The 26149-nt window shown below is 45.8% G+C and overlaps 1 protein-coding gene and 1 pseudogene across 4 annotated transcripts in view; both read right to left on the bottom strand.

Moving 5' to 3' along the window:
• The window catches only part of LOC138742721 (rho guanine nucleotide exchange factor 26-like), a 118373-nt gene extending 97123 nt beyond the window's left edge, over positions 1 to 21250 (bottom strand). Inside the window, exons 1-3 of one of the 4 annotated variants that reach the window (XM_069897501.1) lie at positions 21146 to 21250; positions 14589 to 15388; positions 5800 to 5848 (exon numbers count right to left, since the gene is read on the bottom strand). In XM_069897501.1, coding sequence (XP_069753602.1) covers positions 5800 to 5848; positions 14589 to 15269 — 730 coding nt within the window. In that variant the 5' untranslated portion in view covers positions 15270 to 15388; positions 21146 to 21250. Of the gene's footprint in view, positions 1 to 5799; positions 5849 to 14588; positions 15389 to 20596; positions 20855 to 21145 lie in introns of those variants that run through there. The other 3 variants (XM_069897503.1, XM_069897502.1, XM_069897499.1) reach the window with 3 other exon arrangements.
• Positions 9393 to 9492, bottom strand: LOC138743760 (U6 spliceosomal RNA; annotated as a pseudogene).
• Positions 21251 to 26149: the final 4899 nt, after the last annotated feature.

Genomic DNA, 26149 nt, shown 5'->3' with positions numbered 1-26149 from the left:
AGGCTCAGATGGTGTACAATTCTTGGAGAGATAGATCTAGATTCATATCAGACTTTGCATTGGTAATGCTTCCTTCATCTCCCCCCAGTCGTTCCAACCCAAGCAGAAATCCCCTCTTTGCTTCTCCTCATGAAGAGAGGAGCAGTTCCTCTGTTGCGTCAGCGTTGTGCAGGCAATGAACAAAAGCCCAGCTGGCAAGCTTTGTGACAATGCTCCCTTCAAGGTCTAGAAACTGCTGCAGGAAGGGCTGATGACCAGACCACCCACTGACCCCAAAGATGAGGATGAGCAATCTGCACCCCCCCCGAGCCCACCCCCTCTGCTGGACACCCACTTTTAGTGCCAGTGCGATGTATTCCCTTTGTAGCGAAAGTGAATGAAAAGTGGAGAATTCTGCATCTGATGAATGGCCACTCCAATTTGCTCAGCTGCTTTTACAAATGAAAATGCTGTGTTGCCTTTGAAGGATGCACCAGCACATGGAGATGTCAGTGAGGGAACGCTGCCGACTGGCACATTCCAGGCTGAAGGCGTACACTCCGAGGCTTGGCGCAGCCAACATGAGTGCGCCTTGGGGAAGGATCACAGTCTAGAGTCCTTCCCATTAACGGGCACTGAGGGGCACCCTCTAATAACAAAGGGGGGGGGGGTAATGATAAGGTACTGTTGTGGTGGCAATGGTGTAAATCAGTGGTTCTTTCCACTCACATCCCACTTTAAGTATTCCCTATGCCATCGGTGCTCTGTGATTAGTAAGGGATTGCTTAAGGTGGGATGTGAGTGGAAAGAAAAAGTTTGAAAACCCCTGTTTTAATCGTATCTCATTGACTTGTTATGTGCAGAGTTTCTAAAGGAAATGGACCGATGACAATTTTACTCCAGCAAAATTTTTCAGTAACAACAGTAATTCTCAACCTTCCCTTCCCAGCCACATCCCACCTTAAGCAATCCCTTACTAATCCCAGAGCCACGATAGCATAGGGATGACTTAAAAGTGGGATGTGAGTGGAAAGAAAAAGGTTGAGAATCACTGGTGTAAATCGAAATAAATATAACAATGTACAGCGATGGATATGTTCGGAAACGACACTAAGGGTGGGAAGATACTTTGAACAGGTTTTCCTTTTGTAAATAATTTGTGAATAAAGTCTATTTTTGGTTAATAAAAATATTATGCAGTTTCAACCATCTCACAAACCAACCTCCTCTCCAATGATTCTCTACGCTCTCTGGTGCTCGGGAAATCAGCCCACAGGATACAGCCCACTTTCTTCTCCCCCTTCCCATCCAGCAGAAGATGCACAAGTTTGGAAAAAAACAGATTCAAGGGCAGTTTTGTGCCCGCTTTGATCAGAATCTTGAAAGGATCTCTCATAGCGGGGGGGGGAGTGCCAATGGTGAGCAGGGCCTCGGGTGCTGATTGCTTCCTGACCCTATCGGATCTTGGAGCTTGGATGCACCACTGCATTGGACAGGAGTGCGTGGTGCTGCGAGCACGTAGCAGGTAAATCCACGGACACAGTGTCTCCGAAGGGAATCTCTTTTGCTTTGCTTGTGGAACCTCTTTGTCTGCCTTTATGGCAAGCAAACATTGACAAATTTTGTGTATCGTTACCTTTTGCATTAATATACATAGAACAAAGGCCCAGAGTATTGTGCTGACCTAACAACCTACACTAGCAGCTATCTACAATTTCCGCACTGCATAACTTTCCATTTTTCTCAGATCCATGTAATAGTCTTTTAAAAAATCCTATTTAACCTACCTCCACCATTGTTGCCGGCAGCGCATTCCATCCACCCACCCACTGCTGTGTAGAAAAACTTGCATCCTCCTGTATTTACTCCCAAGAACCTTAAAACTATGCCCCCTCTTGTTAGCTAATTCAACCCTGGGGTAAATGCCTCTGGTCATCCACCCAATCAATGCCCCTCATCATCCTGTACACCTCCATCAGGTCATTCCCTCATCCTCCATCACTCTAAGGTTCACTCAACCTCTCCTCATAGGGCATGCTCCCCAATCCAGGCAGCATCCTTGTAAATCTCCTCTGCACCCTCTCCATAGCATCTACATCCTTCCTTTAGGGAGGCGACCAGAACTGAACACAATAATCCAGGTAAGGTCCAACCTAGGTCTTGAGCTTGATCCCATGAATAATGAAGGCCAACACACCATACACCATCTAAGCAACACCATCAACCTGTGCAGCAGCTTCAAATGCCCCCCGAGTATCCCCAAGATAAAGGGATGTTGAATCTTAATAGATGACCTCCTGATCTCACAAAGCCTATCTCATCATAGCCCTTGACCCATCTTAACTGTACTCTCTCTCTGTACCACAATACTGTGCACCTTTGTAACGCAGCTGTTGTACTTGGGTATGAGTGGACTTGCCTGGATAGCATGCAAAACTAAGCCTTCCCCTTGTATCTCCGTACACGTGACAAGAAATTCAAATTCCTTCCAGGCGCATTGCTGTGGCATACATGCGAGCAGATGGACAATAGGAGCTGACAAGTGTGCGACCTCTCCGGTCTGGAACACCAAATTTCTTCACAATCACTGCCTTATGTGTGAATTCCACTTAAAGTGCTTTCTGAGGTACCAGCCAATTTCTTGGCTTTTTTAAAGCAGTACGGTAAAACCCCTGGTATCCAGCACCTATGGGGACTGGTAGATGCCGGGATAAGTGAATTTTCCAGTTTCTTGAGGTGGCATTGAATGGCAAACTGACAGTGAGGCACACCAATTTTAAACTTCCCTTTTTTTTTTACTGATTTATTTTCCGCAATTTTTTTTTTGACGGTTGCTTGAATTCCGGATATCAGGGGTTTTGCTGTATATTGTTGTTCATGGGCTTACCTGATAGAAGTTTATAAAATTATTGACAAGGTAGAGTCAGAATCTTTTCCCCCAGGGGCTATGGTCTGGGTGCAGATCAATGGGGAGAGCCAGAATAATAGTTCGGCATGGACTAGATGGGTTAAAAGTCCTGTTTCAGTGCTATGGTGTTGCATGATTCTATGTCAAAGGCTTCACACACCAGAAATCATGTATTTAAAGTGTTGTGGGGGTGGGGGGGGGGGGGCGCAAAGTTTACGGGAAATGAGCAGGCCAACCTTTTAAAAAAATATTTACATGCAGAGAGCGGTGGGTGTGGAACGGGCTGCCAGGACCAGCTGTGGAAAAAGATGCAGAAAGAGCATTTAAAAGGCTTCTAGATAGAGATTGAAGAAGAAAGGAATGGAGGGGTATGGGATACAGAACATTACAGCAGAGTTTGGCAACGTTGGGGAAACTTAGCAGGTCACATTTACAGCACAGAACACAGGCCCTTTGGCCCTTCTCCACAACAATCTAATCTTACCCTATCTCACATCCACAAACCCAAATATTTGTATTTAGTTCAAGTTGGACAGACATGTGGGCCAAAGGGCCTGTTCCTGTGCTGTACTGTTCCACCTTCTATGTTATACCTTTGGCATATCAACTATTACAGTGACAACATTAATTATTTGGCTGCAAGGTCCTTGGGTCAGGGGGACGAGGCAGAATAATAATTCACCACAGTCTAAAAGGGCTGAAGGACCTGTTTCTGTGCTGCAATGTTCTATGGTTCAATAAATCCTAACCATTTTTGACATAGACACAACTGGCATGTGCTGAATGGTACAGAGAACAAAGTTAAATTTACAGCCAAATTCCCCTCCTCTCTAAATTACACGGTTGTGGAACTGAAGCATGATCTAGTCATTCAGTGGGAGCAGTTTACTGCTGTGGACGGCTTGACACGGAGTTCCTGAGAGATCTCTCCAGAAACAATGGCCCATTCTCTCTGGTTCTCAAACAATACCCAGTGAGCTTCTCGACCTGCGGGAGGGCAATGAGCATCTATCGCACTTCCTTCATGTTAATGAATCACCAGATGTGACGCGGAGAGCAAGATCCTTTCTTCTTTGCTGCCTACCCATTTGGAGCAATCAGCGCATGCGTGAAGACCAAAACATAAACAAGATTGGCTGCAGCCCGAAAGTGCAGCACATTGAACTCCACAGCCACAGCCAGACGTGGGGAGTGAATCCTGGAGAGAATCCAGAGAGGTGCTGTGTGTGGGACTGGCAGCTGGGCTACCATGTGGAGGGTGGTGGGGAGAGGAGAGGGGGAATAAGGATAGGGGCAGAGTTGCAGATTGAGGAGTGGGGTATGACAAGATCATGGACGTTTGTGTGCACATTGGTGCATGTGTGGGTGTGTGTGTATACTTGCACCTAAGTGTGTACACGTATGCACATTGGTCCAAGACTTTACAGTGCCCATATTCAATAACATTCCCCCATGCTTAACTCACAGGCCATCCTCCATCCCAAGGGAATGTCCTGAGATTAAACCGACCCATGGCGCAAGCAGAAATAAATTGGACCAAACTGACTGATGAACAGGTGGAAGAGTCAACATGGTTTGCTCTCTGTATGGTTAGATCATGAGTTTAGATCATCCTGAGATCAATCTTTTTCTTTTCTTTGGCTTGGCTTCGCGGACAAAGATTTATGGAGGGTGTAAATGTCCACGTCAGCTGCAGGCTCGTTGGTGACTGACAAGTCCGATGTGGGACAGGCAGGTGCGGTTGCAGCGGTTGCAGGGGAAAATTGGTGGGTTGGGGTTGGGTGTTGGGTTTTTCCTCCTTTGTCTTTTGTCAGTGAGGTGGGCTCTGCGGTCTTCTTCAAAGGAGGTTGCTGCCCGCCAAACTGTGAGGCGCCAAGATGCACGGTTGGAGGCGAGATCAGCCCACTGGCGGTCCTTGGACCTCTTCTTTGGTCCACCTCTGTCCACTAATTATGACTCATTTTATACTGTGACAGACCCATCCCCACCAGCACCGTAGTTTAGAACACAGCACAGTGCTGTACAGGAACAGGACCCTCAGCACAAATGTCTGCACTGAACATTTCAGATTTATTGTCAGAGTATATACATGGGCCTCACAAACAAACCGGAGGTTCTTTTTCCTATGGGCAAGGCAAAATTACCGCTTATTGGTAGCAAATACAGCATATACACATAAACAAATAAACAGATAACAAATGTAAACAAACTGACTGCTCAACTTGGTGACAAACTTAAATTAACATTATACTGCCTGCCCATGGTCCCTCTATTCACGTCTACCCAGAAGCCTCTTAAACACTGCTCTCGTATCTGCTTCCAGCACAACTCACGGCACCACCGACCTCCATGGACCAAAACTTCCCCACTCACTCCCTTTAAATGCACGTCCCCCAGATTTTCCTGGGAGTACATTCTGGCCAGCTACACTATCTACGCTTCTCACAGTGGTCCGGCAGCTTGTATGACAGACTGCCCGGGAGGTTTCCACAGCACCAACGACCATCTTGTTCCCTTCCTGTGGAGAGTAAATACCCTAGTGCAGACCACAAGAGATGGCCCTTGGAGTGAGACAGAAAAGCCAGCAGAAATGCTGGAGGAACTCGGCCAGTCTCGCGGCATCCATAGGAGGGCAAGATATATAACTGACGTTTCAGGCCTGAGGCCTTCTTCAGATCAGGCAGCAGAGCTCTGATGATCATAAAGGCACAGTGGGCTCTCCCGAGCGTACAGCGAGTTCAGCAACTCTTCTTCCCCACTGTCATTCCAGCTCTCCCTCAGCACTACAATGGTGCGCCTGCCAACACAGGTTTTCCTGGTGACAAGACAGCCTTCACCTTGGTCCATGCACCAGCTAGAGTCATGAACTGAGCCCACCTATCGGACGTGCAAAGGAAGAGAGCGCCAATTACCTTGTCCATCGAATGGGCCCTGCATCGCCGCCTGGTTCCTCTCCAGATCCTTGCCGCCGAAGGAAAGAAGGATAAAAGATGGTTAGCGTTTGGAATCATGGGTACACTGAAGACAGCTTAATCCAGTGCATAGAGGGAGAGGAGAAGCCAACATTAGCTCCATGGCCAGAAGTAATGAAAATGAGCAAAGGAAAGGTGCAGGACCTGCATTCCTATAGCAACTTTCTCATCCTCCGTGGGACAAATGCAAGTGAGGTGATTTTGTGCAGCCTGTGGTCAACCTGAGCTTTGTGAAGGCAAAATACTGCAGACGCAGGAAATCTGAAGCAAAGCAGAGGAGCAGCTTGAAATACTCAGCAGGTCGGGCAGGATCTCAGGGGGTAAGATGCAGCCTACATTTCAGATTGACAAAACTTCACTAGAACAGCAGGTCGCTTCTACAACCCGTGTTATTTTATGAAATGATTTGAAATGTCAATATAAATCCAAAATGGTGCCAGACAGTGGTGATTTTCTGTTAAGTCTACACAGCATCCAAACATTTTAATTTAAAAGACATACAAAACAGTAACAGGCCCCTTCGGCCTATAAGCCCATGCCACCCAATTACACCTGATTGACCTGCAACCTCCAGTACGTTTTGAAGGGTGAAACTGGAGTCCCCCGGGAAAACCCACGCAGACACACCAACACCTTTTTGATGGTGTGGGACTCTAACCCCAATCCCGACTGCAAAAGCATTGTGCTAACCACGCCACCATTCTCATAGAGACAATAAAGGTTTCAATATAGAAATTTTAAGCACAGCAAGATCCCATCAAGAGCAATCCAATACGCCGTTGGAGATGCTGGTTCATTACAGGGCAGGGCACCACAGAGGAATTTCTCTCATTATTGATGTTGGTGCTGCCAAACGTGTTCTACAAGCTAAACAGTTCCAAGGACACTCACAGAAAATAATTTTCATTTTAAGGAAGCAGATACATAGTTTAAGCTGCTCCTCTCACTCTCCCTCACTGTTCCAGGAGCTAACGCTGCAACAACATCATAAAATGACTTGCTTGTGTACCCAGGACTAGACCCCAGTGTTGTACAGTGACAGACCCATCCCCACTAGTACTGTATCCCAGTGTTATACAGTGACAGACTCGTCCCCATCAGTACTGAACCCATGTTATACAGTAACAGACCCATTCCAACTAGTACTGTACTCCAGTGTTATACAGTGACAGGCCATTGCCCACAAGTACTATATAACACTCTTCCCAACCAGTCCTGTACCCATGTTAATCAGTGGCATGTACATCCCCATCAGTACTATACCCCAGTGTTATATAGTAACAGAACCATCCCCACTAGTACTATAGCACAATGTTATACAGTGACAGACCCTTCTTAACCACTACTGTACCCCAGTGTAATACTGACAGACTCATACCCACCAGTACTGTACCTCAGTGTTATCCAGGGACAAACCCATCCCCACTAGTACTGTATCCCATTGTTATATAGGACAGTCCTATCCCCACCTCTTACGTACCCCAGTGTTATAAAGGTGCTAGACTCTTCCCCACCAGTACTATACCAAAGTGTTCTGGAGTGTGAGACCCGTCCTCACCAGTACTGTACCCAAGTGTCATTTGAAAACTTTTCACGTTAATCATTGATAGACACCAAATAAAAACTTTTCTATCAGATCCTTTCAAAAATGTTGAGAGAGAGCAAAATATTGCAGAATATTGTCTCTCAACAAAGTGAGATAAATAGTTGACCAGATAACCAGTACTAGGGCAGAATTCAGTGCGTACACAACATGGTAAGTACATCTCCTCCACATTACTGAAATGACAGCATGCCCACTCTATTGATGCCACACAATAGATGCAAAGAGCTTGTGAGACTAGAATGAGGCGACACAGCCTCAAGATTCGGGGTAGTGGATTTAAGACAGGGATGAGGAGGAACTGCTTCTCCTAGTGTTATCCAATGACAAACTTGCCCTCACCAGCACTGTATCCCTGCTCCTAGAGAGAAGCGAATCTGTGGAACTCTCTGCCCAAGGAAGCAGTGGAGGCTTATTCATTAACTGTATCCAAGCTACAGATAAGTGGATTTTTGAAGAATAGTGGAATTAGGAGTAAATGGGAACTGGCGTCCAAATTCCCTGGCCAGATCGGCTGTGATCTTACTGAATGGCAGAGTTGGCTCGATGGGCCAGATGATCGACTCCTGCTCCTATGTCACGCTTTCCTTGTGTTGCGAATGCAATTCCCAAGATCACTGTGAATGGACAAATTAGGACTTGCAACCAGCCAGGCATGCACGAGGAGCCAAAAAAACATGGACAAGAAATCGAGGCTCTGTCTCCATTAAAGTAGAGATTGTGCAACACTCCAACACACACTTGGGGAAAGGATGGAATCTAGATTTCAGATTGGGGCAAGGTCCCACAGCAGGAATTTGCACAAGAGAATGAGAAAGTTGGAAACTAATTATAGGAAGGATGTTCAAGAAGGTGCAGAGAGGAATTACCAGGACTTTTCCTGGATTTCAGAACATGCCTGATGAGGAAAGGTTGAGTGAGCTAGGGCTTTTCTCTTTGGAGCAATGGCGGATGAGAGGCAATTTAATAGAGTGGTGTGAGGTAGAGAGGTATAGATAGAGTGGGAAGCTAGCACCTTTATCCCAGGACAACAATGGTTAACACCAGTGGATATTGATGAATGGTGTGGAGGAATGTTTAGGGGAGATGTCAGTAGTAAGGTTTTTTTTATATAAACATTGTGGGCCAAAGAGCCTGCACTGTGATGTAATGCTCTGTGAGAGCGGTGGGTGCCTGGACTACATTGCCAGGAGTGGTGATGGAGGCTGGAACAATCGGGGCATTTAAAAGACATAGCTGGGAACATGGATGGAAGTAAAATGGAGGGTTGTGGGCATAAAGGAAGGAAAGGCTAGATCAGCGGTTCTCAACCTTTTTCTTTCCACTCACATCCCACTTTAAGTCATCCCTATGCCAAGGGTGCTCTGTGATTAGTAAGGTGGGATGTGAGTGGGAAGAGAAGGTTGAGAATCACTGCTCTAGACCCAATCGTTACTGAAATATTTTGCTTGAGAAAAATGGCCATTGGCCCATTTCCTTTGGAGTTAGGAAACCATGCACAGAACGAGTCAATGAGGGATGATTAAAACAGTGGTTTTCAAACTTTTTTCCTTCTACTCACATCCCACCTTAAGCAATCCCTTATAATCACAGAGCATTTACGGAATATTTAAAGTGGTATGTGAGTGGAAAGAAAAGAGTTGAGAACCACTGGGCGAGATTGATCATGGAATCTATTTTTTTGTCAACACAACATTGTGGGCCAAAGAGCCTGTACTGTGATGTGACACTCTACGAGTAGAACAGTTAGCCTAACACTATTACAGCACAGTGTTCAAATCCGGCACCGTCTGTAAGGAGTTTGTACATTGGCCCAGTGTCTGTGTGGGGTTTCCTCCTACCCTCCAAAATGTACAGGGTTGTAGGTTAAGTTAAGAGTAATTGGGCGGCATGGGTTTAAATGGCCAGAATCAACTTCCTTCATGCTGTAAATAAAATGTAAAATTTAAATTCAATCCCCTTTATCAGGGGCCACGCTAATCTTCTTTGTATCATTCCAATTTTAGTATCTGTGCTGTGAAAGCGAGCATTACCCCAAAATCATCTGCGAGAGGTGACGGTCCACAGGATTTGTTACTCTTGACTATCTCCACTTGGGACTGAGAAGGAGTCCCTCTTCACTTGGCTGACAAAAGGCCGTTTCCAGCAATACCCTGAGAGGTCAAGCGTTTCCCACAATGAAGAGGGGCAGAAACTGGCAGCAAGTGGGGACTCGGGAAGGCTCTTGGCAACAGCTTTGTCTTGCAAAGCGACTTCGCAAAACATGCTGGGGTTCCAGCTCTCTACTGGGCCGAGTGCCAGAGAGGTGGGCGTTGTGGGGAACAGGAATACTGCCAATTTGTTGGGAATCTCAAGCTTGTAAAAGCAGCAGGGTGCCCATTTCACCCCTCTCCGTGAGCAGTTGGTAAAGAAATAACATATTTGAAGAGAAATTCCAAGACAAATCTACCTCTTATAAGGTGTGTTGGGTGATAAGAGTCAGTACACAAGTCTTTGTGTACTAGACCAAGTGAAATGCAGTTTATTCATGGACTTTGAGTTGTCAATAGAACACTACATCACGATGCAGGCCCTTCAGCCCTTCAATGATGTGCCGACCCATATATTCCTTTAAAAAAAGTACTACGTGTAAATCTTTATTTTTATTCTATGTGCGTAAGAATCTCTTAAATGCCCCTTATGTTTCAGCCTCCACCACTATCCCTGGAAAGGCATTCCAGGCACCCATAATTCTCTGTGTAAAAAAACATACCACTGATGTCTCCCCTAAATTTCCCTCTCTTCAATTGATACACATGTCCTCTGGTGTTTGCTATTCCTGCCGTGGGAAAAAGGCACTGGCTTTCAACTACACCACTCATCATTTTGTCGACCTTTATTAAGTCTCCTCTCATCCTTCTTCACTCCAAAAAGTCCCAGCTCTGCTAACGTTAAGACCGGTTTCCCAATCCAGATGACAACCTGGTAAATCTAAATCTCCTCTGAACCCTCTCCATAGCTTCCGCATCCTTCTTATAATGAGGTGTCCAGAGCTGAACACAATACTCTAAGTGTGGTCTCACCAGAGATTTGTAGAGTTGGCTCTTGAACTTAATTCATAGAACCATAAACCTGCACCCAGTCCATAGTCCTCCATAGGTCTCCCATCCATGTACATGTCCAAATTCTTCTTAAATGAACCTGCATTCACCATCCCAATTGGTAGCACATTCCACACCCCCACCACTTTGTGTGTGAAGAAGTTCCCCTTAAACTATTCCTCTTTCACTCAACCTATGGAGCTCTGGTTTATAACTCAGTGGAAAAAGCAATCTACATTTACTATGTCTATCCCCCTTATAATTTTAAATACCTCTATCAAATCTCCCCTAATTCTTCTAAGATCCAGGGAATAAAGTCCTATCCTGTTTAACCTTACCCTGGAGCTCAGTTCCTGAAGTCCAGACAACATCCAAGTAAATCTTCTCTGCACTCTTTCTATCTTATTGATATCTTTCCTGTAGTTAGGTGACAATACTCCAAATTTGGCCTCACCAATATCTTGTAAAATCTCACCATAACATCCCAGTTCCTGTACTCAATACTTTGATTTATGAAGGTCAATATGCCAAAAGCTCTCTTTACAACCCTATCCACCTGCGATGCCACTTTTAGGGAATTATGTATCTGTATTCCCAGATCCCTCTGTTCTACTGCACTTCTCAATGCCTGACTATTTATACCGTTTCTTGGTTCGTCCTTCCAAAATGCAACACCTCACACTTGTCTGCATTAAATTCCATCGGCCATTTTTCAGCCCATTTTTCCAGCTGGTCCAGATCCCTCTGCAAACTTGAAAAACCTTCACTGTCCACAACGCCTCCAACCTTAGTGTCATCTGCAAACCTGCTGATCCAATTTACCACATTATTATCCAGATCCTTGATAGAGATGACAAACAACAATGGTCCAAGCTCTGATCCCTGAGGCACCCCACTCATTACAGGCCTCCAGTCTAAGAATCAATCATCCACCACTACTCTCTGGCTTCTCCTGTCCAGCCATTGTAGAATTCAGTTCACTACTTCACCATAAAGACCAGCACCCAAAATTCTAGACTAGCCTTCCATGTGGGATTTGTCAAAGGCCTTATTAAAGTCCATGTAGACAACACCCACAGCCTGCCCTGCACAATGTTGACTATCCTAATCAGTTTCAGGCTATCCAAATAATTGTATATCCAATCTCTTAGAACATCTTACAATAATTTACCTACTACTGACGTCAGGCTCACTGGCCTATAATTTCCAGAGCTTATTTTGGAGCTTTTCTTAAACAACAGAAGACCACGAGCTATGCTCTAACCCTCCAGCATCACACCTGTGGCTAAGGACGTTTTAAATATTTCTGCCAGATCCCCTGTAAGTTCTCCACTAGCCTCCCTCAAGGTCCGAGGGAATATCATGTCAGGCCCTGGAGGTTTATCCACTTTTACTTGCTTTAAGACAGCAAACACTTCCTCCTCCATGACCTCACTGCTTGTTTTTCTGACTTCCCACAACTGTTTCCTGAGTGAATACTGATGAAAATTATGATCCCCATCTCTTTTGACTCTGATTTTCAAGGGGACCAATTTTCCCCCTTACTATCCTTTTTATCTTAATATACCTGTAGAAACCATTAGGATTTTTCTTCACTTTGTCTGCCAAAGTAATCTCATGTCTTCTCTTTCCCTTCCCGATTTCTTTCTTGAAATATTTCTTGCACTTTCTATGCTCCTCAAGTACCTCATTTGCTCCATGTTGCCTGTACCAGTCAGACACCTCTCGCTTCTTCAGAACTAGATCCCCAATATCCCTCAAAAACCAAGGCCTTCAAAAAAATGTATTATGTCAACCTGGAAATTGGAAGATAATTTGAAAATACAACAATGGTATATAGAAATGAATAAATGTATTCCATTAGAAAAAATAACATATAGTTTAAGAAATAATATTGAAATATTCGAACAAGTATGGGAGCCTTACATTAAATACAATAGCGAAAACCTACCGGGGACAAACATTACCTAAGTTGATGGAAGGAGAAGGAAAGAAAAGAATGGACTCTGTAGAATTTCTGGTGTATTTTTGTTGAATGACAACATTGTCTGACTGAATTAATGCAACCTAGATTGTATACCTAAAATGGATGAGAGGGGGGGGGGTGGGGGGGTGGCTTGGGAGGAGGGAGGGGGGGGGGAGAAAAAGTCACTGTAAATGTGTGAAAAAGAAAAAGTGTATATCATGGCTATTGTGATTTATGGTGTGAAAAATAAAAAATTTAAAAAAAAACCAAGGCCTTTAATCCTGACAAGAACATACAAACTCTGAACTCTCAAAATTTCACCTTTGAAGAGAATCCACACATTCTAGATCCTTCCTCATTTGCTCAAAATGAGTCTTTTTCCAAGTTACAATCGCAACCCAAGGCCAAGACCTATCCTTCTCCATAATCAACTTAAAATCAATGGCATTATGATCGCTGAACCCAAAATGTTCCCCTACATCTATTTCTGACACCTGTCCTGTTCCCTAAAAGGAGATCTAGTATTGCATTCTCTCTAGTTCAGTGGTTCCCAACCTTTCACTTTCCACTCACATACCACTTTAACTATTACCTATGCAACAAGCGTTCTGTGATTAATAAGGGATTGCTTAAGGTGGTATGTGAGTGGAAAGTAAAAGGTTGGCAACCACTGCGTCTAGTTGGAACCTCTAGTGGTTCTCAACCTGTTTCTTCTCACTCACACACCACCTTAAGTAATCCCTATGCCATCAGTCCTCTGTGAATAGTAAGGGATTGCTTACGGTGGTGTGTGGGTGGAAACAACTGTTTTAATCGTACCTCATTGACTCGTTATGTGCACGGTTTCCGAACTCCAAAGGAAATGGGCCAATGACAATTTTTCTCAAGCCAAATATTTCAGTAACAATTGGGTCTAGAGTAGGGATTCTCAACCTTCCCTTCCCACTCACAGACCACCTTAAGCAATCCTTTACTAATCACAGAGCACTGATGGCGAGGGATTAGTTAAAGTGGTATGTGAGTGGAAAGAAAACGGATGAGAACCACTTCTCTATATATTGATTAAGAAAACTTTCCTGAACACATCTGACAAACTCCAAGCCATCCAGCCCTTTTACAGTATGGGAGTCCCAGTCAATATGTTTCTGTGACATAACGTTCTGTGTTTCTACAGTCCGAGGAGAAAAGTATCCTTCTATTTGTAGATGCCTCAGGATCTTTCAGTGCTTTATAGCCATTGAAATGTAGCTTAAAGTGTAGACATGTTGATGGTGTATTGTCACGTGACAAGAACAGGAATCTTGAACCAACTCCAGACTGGAGAACTTTGGCATCTGAAGGTATTCTGTGCACCACAATCATTTTATCAGCCTTGGAGCTTACACGGAAAATTTTACTCTAGGACTTGTTTCCATGTTGGGGATGGACACAGGGATAGAGAATGTTGTTGCTGTCGTTTAATGAGATCATTCATACCTGCTCTGCTCAATCCAATCTACTTGGGCAATTTATTGATGGCAATATCAAGGTATGTCAATCCCCTGAAAATGGAAATTGGTACTCTATGGTTAGTAAGGGATTACTTAAGATCGTGTGTGAGTGGAAACAAAAGGTTGAGAACTACTGGCTCAGAGGAATATGGAGCCAAAAGCAGGCCAAGTGGACTGGCTTTGGTAGACAACTTGGTTGGCACGCATAGGTTGTGTCAAAGAGCCCATCTCCGTGCTGTGAAATGCTGCGATATTTCCAACTGCTTTCCTCCTGATCCTTAGCAAAAATGCACCAAAACGCCGGAGGATCTCGGCTGGTCTTTTCAAGCATCTAACAGGAGGCAAAGGTTTATTGTCAAAGTTTTTCTTTGTTTCCTATGGATGCTGAAAGACCAGCCGAATTCTTCCAGAATCTCGGTGTGTTTTTACTACGTTCACTGTGTCTGGAGACCTTCATCTTTCACTCTCTTTCTGACCCTTAATAGCCTTTATAGAAGGAAAGAGATTCCTGATTTCACAACCTTTCATTTGCATGGCAGAGTACATCAATTAAGTTGATTGGTCATTAATCCAATACAAACTATAATTACCTTTGCTCTGGCCACGATGCAGAACTTCTCCTTATCCTCAACAACGGTCTTTAGGTTGGACTGGGTCCTCCGGTTATTTGCCTTCCCCTCCGACACATTGTCAAGATGAAGTCCACTGACCACTGCCCTCCTGTACGAGGTGGACCTCAGTCCTCGGCAGAGTTGCCCAGGGCTATCCAGTTCAGAATCGGTATCTCCATCCGCCTCCCCTCTGGGTACGAGAGGGGCACTGGGCGTCTCCAGCATGCTCTGCACTCTCCGATTCCTGGCATTAAACGGGCGGCTACTGCCGTTTTGGTGATGGTTCTTGACCTTGATGCCTGATGCCAAATCCCTGGGAATGATCTGGTGGGTGCCGTTCTTGAATGACACAGCACTGTTGGTGCTCAGGACACAATGGCGTTTGTCAGGCATGGGGAAGGACTGGGTGGAGAGCTGCCTCTGCACCAAGATGTGGCTGGGAGGAGCAGTCCTCACATTCCCGTTACCAGAGTGGGCAGCGCTCCCGCTGCCATCCACTGGGAAGTCTGTCACAAGGTAGGAAGCAGGCCTGGCCTTGGTCCGATGGTTCAAAGAACTGGTGACAGGAGATTTGGATACCGGCCTTCTCTTTCGCCACAGTGGAGCTATGGCAAGATTGGACAAGTCAACCTCACTCTCCTCCTGATCCATTCTGGCCATCGAGGATGCACACCCCTTTAAAGCAGGCAACAGTCCTGTTCTCTAGACCCCATCAGCTGTAACTCATTGCAGGCACTGGGGGAGGATCTGGAGATTCATGCCAATCTTCAGGAGTTGACCTGTCCAACAAGAGACAGAGGTATGTTAATTCAAGCTCAGACAATGCATTCGGAAGGAGGGAGGGGCAAAGTTGTCAGCAGAAAAAGAATAGACACTCAGCAAAGCATAGAAGGAACTCAGCAGATCTCACAATGTCCGAAGGAGGTAAAGATCTATTATGGATATATTGGGCTCTTCCTCAAGGCAATATATCTTTACCTCCCATGGACGCAGCAAGACCGGAGAGTTCTCCTGGCATTTTGACTACAATCACAGCCTCTGCACACTGTTGTGTGTTTCACTTCATGTACCCCAGTGCCACTCTGTCATGTTTGTCCAAGGCCTCGTCACTACCAAACTGAGGCCACCCACACAAATTGGAGGAACACCTGAAATCTTGTCTCGGCATTCTCCAACCAGACTACATCAATGTTGACCTCCAATTTCCGTTAACCCCCTCCTCCTTAGTCTAAGTATTTTTTTTCATCCCTCGCCCTCCTTTCCTCCAGCTCCCCACCCCTTTCCCTTCTTTCTCCTATCAGAGAGCTACCCTTCCCATCACTCTCCTTGAACTCTTCCTCCTGTATTCCATCTCTCACCATTTCCTGATTAGCCCCTTCACCCCCCTCCTCTCATCTTTTTAATCCAGGCATCAGCCTGATGTTTTGCATTCCCCAAGGAGGTCTCGGTCCAAAACTTCCTGAGGTTGTTGCATGACCTCCTGAGTTTGTCCATGCAGGTTTGTGTGCTGCAGTACTCTCAATCTTGGATGAGAAAGTAGGGCGTGCAAGCCTTCACATGACACTAAGTTTGGCAAAATAGCAGATGATGTAAAAGTCTATGAGCAGCGGAGGAATTTCTTTAGCCAGAGAGTGGTGAACCTCTGGAATTTGCTGCCAAGGGCAGCGGTGGAGGCCAGGTCGTTGGGTGCATTTAAGGTAGAGATTGATGGGTATCTGAATAGTCAGGGTATCAAAGGTTATGAGGAGTGGGGCTGAGTGGGAGAATGGATCAGCTCATGATAGAACGGCAGAGAGGACTCGACAAGCTAAATGGCCTACATCTGCTCCTATAACATATATTCTATATCTTGTATCTCTTTGTCCTTTGCCACGATTGGAGTCTGCACTCCTGTGAAGCATGTTGGGTATTTTAGCTGCAAACAAAATGCATAAATAGTTCATCTCGATAATAAGCTTCTTTTTACATTTTTAATTTTACTTTACTTACAGCCAGGGAAAGTAGATTCTGGCCATAGAAACCCGTGCCATCCAATTAACCTAGGGATCACAGGTATCATCTTTTTATTGGAATATTTTAAAATGATCAATTTTGTAGTCTTCTCAATGCTCTTTTTGTTTCAAGCTCTTTTTGTTCCCCGTCCCCCCTCGACATTTAACACTTAACTAATCACAATTATACACAATATTCAAGACACAATAAAGGTACAAGACCTATAATCAGGGTTTTATGGGTTTGTCATGACATGACTTTTCCTGGTTGGGATGGGATGGATCCCCCCCCCACCCCTGGTTGAGGGATAGACAGGGAAGATTGGGCAGCAAGGTGCAATAAGGCCATCTTAAAACCCGTTAGAGTACCAATAAAAGCAGTCTTGTGCACTAATATCCCCAAAGGAAGAGTGTTTGGGAGATCAGAGTTGATTGTCATGTCCAATTTACAAATGCACTGAAGGTCTTTGAGCAGCTTTCAAGGAACACAAGGGACACCATCTATAATAGAGTTCAAATTAAATTATCAAAACATTCCAACATTAAAAAAACCAGATAATAAATGGAAAGGAATAGATAAATAAATATTCATTAATGCAGTTAGTTACAAGAAAACACAATAAAGTTTCAGGACTAAAAACACAACAGTGGAGAAACTCAGCAGGTCAAACAGCAGACTTTATATCGCAAAGATAATGGTACAGAACCAAAGTTTCAGGCTTGAGTCCTTCATCAAGGTGTGAGCAAAATATATGCAGGTGTCTGAATAAAATGGTGGGGCTGGGAATTTGAGGGAGGAGCACAGGCTGGGAATTTGAGGGAGGAGCACAGGCAGGAGGTAATAGGATAAGGGAGGGAGGGCACACCACTGAACAGGAGGGGATGGAGAGGGAAGAAGATGGAGCGCTGGAGGAGGCAGGGGAGAACAGGAAGTGGACTAACAGAAACCGGAGAAGTCAATGTCAATTCCGTCTGGTTGGAGACAGCCCGGATGGAGGAGTTGCTCCTCCAGTTTATGGGTGGCCTTGGTTTGGTGTGCACAAAGCTATGGACAGGCATGTCGGCACAGGAAACTGGCACAGATTTGAAATGGTTGGAGATTCTAAAAGAGAAAATTCGGGTTAAAGGTTCGATTGCAGACTTCGAATCCTGCTGGAACTAACAATTTCTGAGAATTAACTTCATTAAGATTTTCCACTTTACAGGAAGAAGTGAATCTGTTGCATTGTTCAAGTGAACCGGCGTGGACTTGAAGGGCCGACATGGCCTGTTTCCACACCGTAAACAGTTATATGGTTAGTTATATCACAGTCATTGGCGCGGACAGAGCAAAGCAATCTCCCAGCCTGTGTCCAGTCTCTCCGACGTAGAGAAGGCCTCTGATGTTTCAGTAGTAATAGACAGATCTTTTGGTGGTCTTGGATAGGTTAGGGTAGCAAGGGGAGGTTCAAAAGTTTGATAGCTGTTGGGGAAAAGTGTTCTTAAACCTAAAGATGCTGGACTTCAGGATTGAGTACCTTCCTCCCATCGGCAGCAGTGAGAAGAGGTTGTGACCAGGGTGATTTACCAAGGCTTTACATTAATAAGAGCAAGCCATTCCACTCCCACCCATGTCCCCTGAGATGACACATTAAGTCAGTCACAGACTAAACAACGGACAATAAAAATAACAACAGTTACCCAGAAACAGGCAACAAATAATAAGAATAAATTCCTCTCAAAACATCTATCAAGAAGTTTGGCAGCTTGACATTTGGGTTGCTAACCTTTCAAAGGTTACACCAGGTATTGTAAAACATGATGCGTTTGTATTTTCCTTCATCGATTCTGAATTTTGACAGGCCATTTCAGCCCACGAGCCTGTGCCGCTGAATTACACCCAATTGACCTACCCCCCAGTCGAGTGGGAGGATGCAGGAGCCCCCCAGGAAAAGCCCACACAGACACGGGGAGAGCTTACAAGCTCCTTACAGACACTGTGGGATTCGAACGCTGATCCTACTTCACAACCAGCGGTGGTGTAAAGTACTGAAAACACTCTTCTTCCCCTCTCCATTCTCCAGAAAAACTCGGGCTCCATGTGGTGGATGCCTCCTTATCGGATTCCTTCCCATCAGATTTGGTTTGGCGGTCATTAGGTCAGCACAACAGACAAAATGGAAAGGCATATTTATTCATAGGATGTCATCCTTGCACAAGATGGAGAGAACCTTATGGCCTCTAAGCCACAAGCTAATTTACTACATGCCTAACATGTGTTGCACTTGAATTCCCAGGCTGCACAACACAATCCCAAATGTGAGAGACCTCCCCACCAAGAAGCAGACACAGCAGAGTTTGACGTCCAAGGGACCATGAACATTCTGGAACCCGGGCCAAATTTTGGGATGAATATTAACAAGTTGTAGCCACCAGAGAGCAGAAGTAAAACATTTTAAAAGAAGGGGGGTGGGGGGGAACTATTTCGAAGGACTATCTCACAGTGTCTAAAATTAAAAACAAAGTTGGGGGAGGGGGTGGGGGGATATTCAGCAGGTCCAACAGCCCCATGTAGCAGAGAGGACGATCATTGCCGGCGTCTCCAGTCCGATACATGGGTCCGTCCTGTTTCGTTCTCTCTGCTGCAGGTTCGACCTGCTGAGTTTCCCCAGCGTCGCTTTAACTTCGCTCCCAGTATCTGTAATGCCAGCTGGAGGAACCTTCACAACCAGCGGACCTTCACAACCAGCGGACCTTCACAACCAGCGGACCTTCACAACCAGCGGACCTTCACAACCAGCGGACCTTCACAACCAGCGGACCTTCACAACCAGCGGACCTTCACAACCAGCGGACCTTCACAACCAGCGGACCTTCACAACCAGCGGACCTTCACAACCAGCGGACCTTCACAACCAGCGGACCTTCACAACCAGCGAACCTTCACAACCAGCGAACCTTCACAACCAGCGAACCTTCACAACCAGCGAACCTTCACAACCAGCGAACCTTCACAACCAGCGAACCTTCACAACCAGCGAACCTTCACAACCAGCGAACCTTCACAACCAGCGAACCTTCACAACCAGCGAACCTTCACAACCAGCGAACCTTCACAACCAGCGAACCTTCACAACCAGCGAACCTTCACAACCAGCGAACCTTCACAACCAGCGAACCTTCACAACCAGCGAACCTTCACAACCAGCGAACCTTCACAACCAGCGAACCTTCACAACCAGCGAACCTTCACAACCAGCGAACCTTCACAACCAGCGAACCTTCACAACCAGCGAACCTTCACAACCAGCGAACCTTCACAACCAGCGAACCTTCACAACCAGCGAACCTTCACAACCAGCGAACCTTCACAACCAGCGAACCTTCACAACCAGCGAACCTTCACAACCAGCGAACCTTCACAACCAGCGAACCTTCACAACCAGCGAACCTTCACAACCAGCGAACCTTCACAACCAGCGAACCTTCACAACCAGCGAACCTTCACAACCAGCGAACCTTCACAACCAGCGAACCTTCACAACCAGCGAACCTTCACAACCAGCGAACCTTCACAACCAGCGAACCTTCACAACCAGCGAACCTTCACAACCAGCGAACCTTCACAACCAGCGAACCTTCACAACCAGCGAACCTTCACAACCAGCGAACCTTCACAACCAGCGAACCTTCACAACCAGCGAACCTTCACAACCTGGGAACCTTCACAACTAGCGAACCTTCACAACTAGCGAACCTTTACAACTAGCGAACTTTTACAACTAGCGAACTTTTACAACTAGCGAACCTTTACAACTAGCGAACCTTTACAACTAGCGAACTTTTACAACTAGCGAACCTTTACAACTAGCGAACTTTTACAACTAGCGAACTTTTACAACTAGTGAACTTTTACAAAAGCCTTCGCTTTTCAGCAGAAAATGACCTTTTTTTAAAAAAAAATGACGCCGTAATGTTGGCGTTGCCTTTCGCAAAGGCTCTGAGATCGGAACGTACCTTCATTGGGGTGGCAAAGCCGCTCAGTCAGGAGGAATCCTGGCGTCTAACCCCATCCCACAGAGTCAGGGCTCGGTGTTGCAGCGTTACGTTGGATGGGAATCTCCTCTTCCCGAATCCAGAAGGGTTGCACCCTCTCAGTATCCACCCCCACCCCCCCCAACCCCAACCACTTTGTCCCAGTCCTGAGCCTGGTCCCTTGCGGGAGAGGTGATTTGGGGCTGAAAGTCCAAACGTAATTGCTTCACCTTCCCCGGGCCAGAGAGCAGGAGTCCCGGGCCCGTCCTCCCTCCCTCCCTCCAACGCGCACCGCCGCGACTGTCCGCCCACCCTCTTGAAGTTTGTGAACTTTGCAAAACATTCCCTCCACCGAGGCAAAGTGCAACCCCCCCCCCCCCCCCCGAGCTGTGGCGCCTCACTGTGGGCAGCTCTTCAGCGAGAGAGAGAGAGAAATCACTCAACAGCATTTCCATAGTCGGTTCATTGGTGCTAATTTTAAAATGACGCCGTCATGTTCACGTTTGCAAAGGCTCTGAGATCGGAACGTACCTTCATTGGGGTGGCGAAGCCCCTCAGTCAGGAGGAATCCAGGCGTCTATCCCCATCCCACAGAGTGAGGGCTCGGTGTTGCAGCGTTACGTTGGATGGGAATCTCCTCTTCCCGAATCCAGAAGGGTTGCACCCTCTCAGTATCCACCCCCCCCCACCCCATCACTCTTCCTTCCCCTCTCTCTACTACTTTGTACCAGTTTGAGACAGAGGATTATAAAAACCATGAGGGGCATGGAGAAGGTGAACGTTTGCAGTCATTTCTTTTATGGTACATGATGTTAGAACTTGGGGGGGGGGGGGGGGGCTTAGGTTTAAGGTGAGAACTGCCAGAGGAAGAGATAAATCATCCCTATATGTTTATTTGAAATGTTATCCTTATGGCAAGGAAGAGCCACAGTTTAGGCCAGTGGCTCTCGACCTTTTTCTTTCCACTCACATCCCACTCTGTAATCCCTTGGCCATCCATGGTAAGGTGGGATGTGAGTGGGAAGGGAAGGCTGAGAATTACTCCTCTAGACCCAATTGTTCATGAAATATTTTGCTTGAGAAAAACTCCTTTGGAGTTCGGAAACCGTGCACATAACGAGTCAATGAGGGACGATTAAAACAGAGGTTTTCAACCTTTTTCTTTCCACCCACATCCCAAATTAAGCAACCCCTTACTAATCACAGAGCACCTGTGGCCTAGGGAATAGTTAAAGTGGGATGTGAGTGGGAAGAAAAAGGTTGAGAACCACTGGTCTAGAGTCCTTCCATTACCGGGTATTGAGGGTACATAGGGGAAACCCCTCAAACAACAAAAGTGGGGAGGGGTAACGGCAAGGTACCACAGTGGTGGGAATATATAATGGTGGAATGTATGGACATGGCACTAAGGAGGCGAAGAGATTGGAATGGTCTTCTATTTCATAAATGATTTATTGTGAATAAAGCCAATTTCTGATTTAAAAAAATGTGATTATGATTAGGGTGTGTGTGTGCTTGCGCGTGCACCGTGGTTACAAGATCACAAGATATAGGAGCAGAAGTAGGCCCATTGGCCCATCGAGTCTGCTCTTCTATTCTAATCACGAGCTTCAAATGGCATCAGAGAATAAGAGGACCCAGATACGATCCAGCCCACAGTATCTTGAGACTCTCCCTTCAAGGAAGAGGTACAGGAGCATTAAAAGCAGGACTGCCAGGCTGGGAAATAGCTTCTTCCCGTTGCCATCTTGAGCGCAGGCCCCAGCCTTGGGCGCAGACCCCTCCATCTATATTCAGCAGATTTCCATTTCAGTGTTAACTATGGCACTGAACTGTCCAGTAAATTAAAAGGAAGCATTGTGAAAGCGAGAAGCTGGAGGGATCCAGTGGGTTAGGCAGAATCTCTGGAGAGAGATGGTCAATCAGTGTTTTGGGTTTTCAAGATACCTTTATCATCTTGTATACAAAATGCACAAAATTTACGTTTCTCTGCAGCGCCATTATGGAGACCAGAAAGAGAAGCAACGGAGCCATCGAATGTCCGTGGATCTCACCACCTCCCCCGATGTCTCCGCCTCTTGTGACTCCTTAGGGTTTCCCCTATGTCTCAGCCCCTCAATACCCGGTAATGGAAGGACTCTAGACCAATGGTTCTCAACCTTTTTCTCCCCACTCACATACCACTTTAACTATTCCCTATGCCATAGGTGCTCTGTGGTTAGTAAGGGACTGCTTAAGGTGGGATGAGGGTGGAAAGAAAAAGTTTGAAAACCACTGTTTTAATCGTAGTTCATTGACTCATTAGGTGCATGGTTTCAGAACTCCAAAGGAGACAGTTGAACAATTCTATAAACCCGTAAAACTCTTTTTACATATATTTATTTTGGATAACTATTTCATTTGTGAATAGGGGTACTGTTTGCCTGCGTGTGTGCACCATGGTCTGGAGATATGCAGTTTTGTCAGGTTATAGCATGACAATAAATGAACTTGTAAAAGTCGAACCTGACCATAGATTTGGGGTGGTGGGGGGGAAGAGACTGCCCTCTGCTGTCTGTCATGCCTCATTGCCCATATCATTCAAGATTTAATTTATTGTCTTTGTCATAAAACAGTCTCATATTTTATTAAATTGTTTTTTTCTGCTGTAAGACAGACAGATTCGCCATCAGCAGAAATTACCTGAAGTTCCTCTTACAGTCAAAGAGAGAGAAGCAAAAGAGAGCCCCTCCCCCCCCGAGTCACCGAGTGTCCGTGGATTTGCCTCCAGCGCTTCCGCAGCCTTCGCAGCCACCCAGACTCCTGTCCAAACCATCGGCAGCCCAAGCTCCAGATCCGAACCTCTGACATGGTCAGGGACCCTTCAATGCCTTCGGCACCCCTTCGGATGCCAGTTCCGATTCCTTGTTCCCCTTCAGCCAGTTTCGAGCCAGTCTCCAACAACCCGTAGCCCGGTGCCAGTCTCCCGACAGCAGTCTCCGGGATCCTCTGTGGGTTCCTCGCCTCAAGTCACCAGCAGCCCGCCGCATGCGTGGGTCTTTCAGCCACAGAACCCCCCCCCCCCCTCACTGGTCCGTCGCCGTGGTCACCGTCCCATGGGTTGTCGCCTCTGCTTCTCCTTCTCAGGCAGGTCTTCCTGTTTTCTGGTGCCCTGCTCCAATCCTCCGCTCCCGCTGGAGCCTGCAACCCCTCATGGCTGCTGCCGATCAGAGGCGCCGCCATCTTGAGCGCAGACCCCGGCCTTGGGCGCAGACCCCTCCATCTATATTCACCAGATTTCCATTTCATTGTTAACTATAGCACTGAACTGTCCAGTAAATTAAAAGGAAGCATTGTGAAAGCGAGAAGCTGGAGGGATCCAGTGGGTTAGGCAGAATCTCTGGAGGGAGATGGTCAATCAGTGTTTTGGGTTTTCAAGATACCTTTATCATCTTGTATACAAAATGCACAAAATTTACGTTTCTCTGCAGCGCCATTATGGCGCCATTTGGTTTGTAATTTAAGTCAGTGAAAAGTTTGTCTCCCGAGATGGAAACAGAGAGATCCAGGAAGGGGAGAGTGTTGTCAGAGACTGAGCAGGGTGGAAGTCGGCCGTGAAGTGGATGAAGTTGACAAGTTCATCGCAGGTGCACGAGGCAGCCCTGATATAGTCATCGATATACCGGAGGAAGAGTTGAAGGATCTTGCCTGTGTAGGCTTGCAGCATGGATTGCTCCACAAAGCCCACAAACAGACAGGTGTAGCTGGAACACATGCAGGTATCCATGGCTGCAGGGTCATCTCCTAGCCTTCCCATTCTTAGCAGCGGTGGAGTGATCGTTCGCTCTGATCCTTTGCTCCCCAGGAACCTGTAACCCCTCATGGTGTGGGCTCCCTAACATGGGCACCACCATCTTGAGCATAGTCAAGATACCAAAGTAGCTCTTGAAAATCAAATAATAAAGGATTTTGACTTTTTATCAAAACTTTCTCATCTATTGCAGCATCCGCAGTTCATTTTGGAAGATGAAACAATTCTGCTAAGGTCAATTTAAAGTTTTTTTTTGACATTTTTCTCATCTCTCAATCAGTTCCTCATTTGGAGAAAGGATCTTCAACCTGAAGCATGAATTTTATTTTTCTTTCCATAGACACTGAGTGTTTTCAACATTTTCTCAGTTTATCCCTTTATTATTTGTTTTGAACTCTACGGCGATGTATTTTTTTATCAGGATGGGAAGCTGTTGAAGATTGTCAAGTTGATTCCAATATCCATTTTTCTTTTGTTCCTTAATCAACCAGCTTATGAATCTGCCTTGAGCTGACTTTGTACCAATATGTTGGCAGAGGTGATAGATCCCACCTTAAGGAATCTCTTTCTAGGATGCTACAGGTTAGTTAGGGATTACGTAAGGTGGTATGCGAGTAGAAAGATTGAGAAGCTCTGCAATAGTTAATTTCACAGTGCAGGTCCATATTTGGAGTGGTGTGGACACCTCTGGTCATGATTGCAGAGTATGGAGGAAATTCACACAACACACACTCTGCTGGAGGAACTCAGGTCGAGCAGCTTCAATGGGAGAGTTTGAACAATCAACATTTGGGATCCAGCCGTTCTTCATGGATGCTACTTGAGCTACTGAGTTCCTCCCAGCAGATTGTTTCAGCTTCAGATTCCAATGTCTGCTGTCTCTCCTGTGGAATCCTACCTGTAGGGGGAAGTTATCAGTCCTGTGAATGTTGAGCCCTTCTTACAGACATCCCAGTGCCTTAACAATAGGAGGCCATCTATTCCCGTGACGTAGTAATCGCTGTGTGACTGACCTCAGACATTTCTGCTGTGTATGGCCTGGGCACAGAGACAATGATGAATGTCTCCTGCATTCCAAATCCCGTGCATGGCTTTCCTCCACCTTGGCCTCTGAACTTTCCCCTGTTCAACAATCAATCTTAACTTGGCCCTGAGCCAGGCTTAGCTTCAAAAGGTGTCAGGATGGGGTTCTGAATGCAAAATGAGAGATGTGAGTTTATTGTCCTGCACACAAGTACAGACACAGAAGTTCCTGCTGCAGCCACACGAGGGCATAATTTAAAACCAGCAACAATGGTAAATTTCTATAATATGCATGAGAAAGAAGAAAAGTTCACTCAATAAATAACTAGCCTTATTAAGATGGAGTTGAGCCCTATCTCATATTACACTGGTCAATGAAGATTTTGATTTCTGAACACCTTTGTGTGTATTTTATGGATTTTGGGGTGCTGATCACGAAAATCACCTGAAATTTTTTAGATATAATCTATTTTTGTGATTTCCTGGCATATTTTAAATCTACTTCAAGCATACAAAACCATGAAGTGCAAAATTCATTTTCTGCATTGGAACTTGGACGTCTTCCCCGCTGATCTTGGTGCAGTCAGTGATGAACATGGTGAAAGGTTTCACCAGGACAGTGCGGCCATGGAAGAGCGGTATCGGGCGACAGGAATCCATCAACATTGGCCGACTATTATTGGACACTGCCACGAGAGGCATCAGATGCTGAGTACAAATGA

The sequence above is a fragment of the Narcine bancroftii genome, chromosome 9 (assembly GCF_036971445.1).
Source record: "Narcine bancroftii isolate sNarBan1 chromosome 9, sNarBan1.hap1, whole genome shotgun sequence".
Taxonomy (NCBI): Eukaryota; Metazoa; Chordata; class Chondrichthyes; order Torpediniformes; family Narcinidae; genus Narcine; species Narcine bancroftii.
This window is presented reverse-complemented; position numbering and strand designations above follow the sequence as displayed.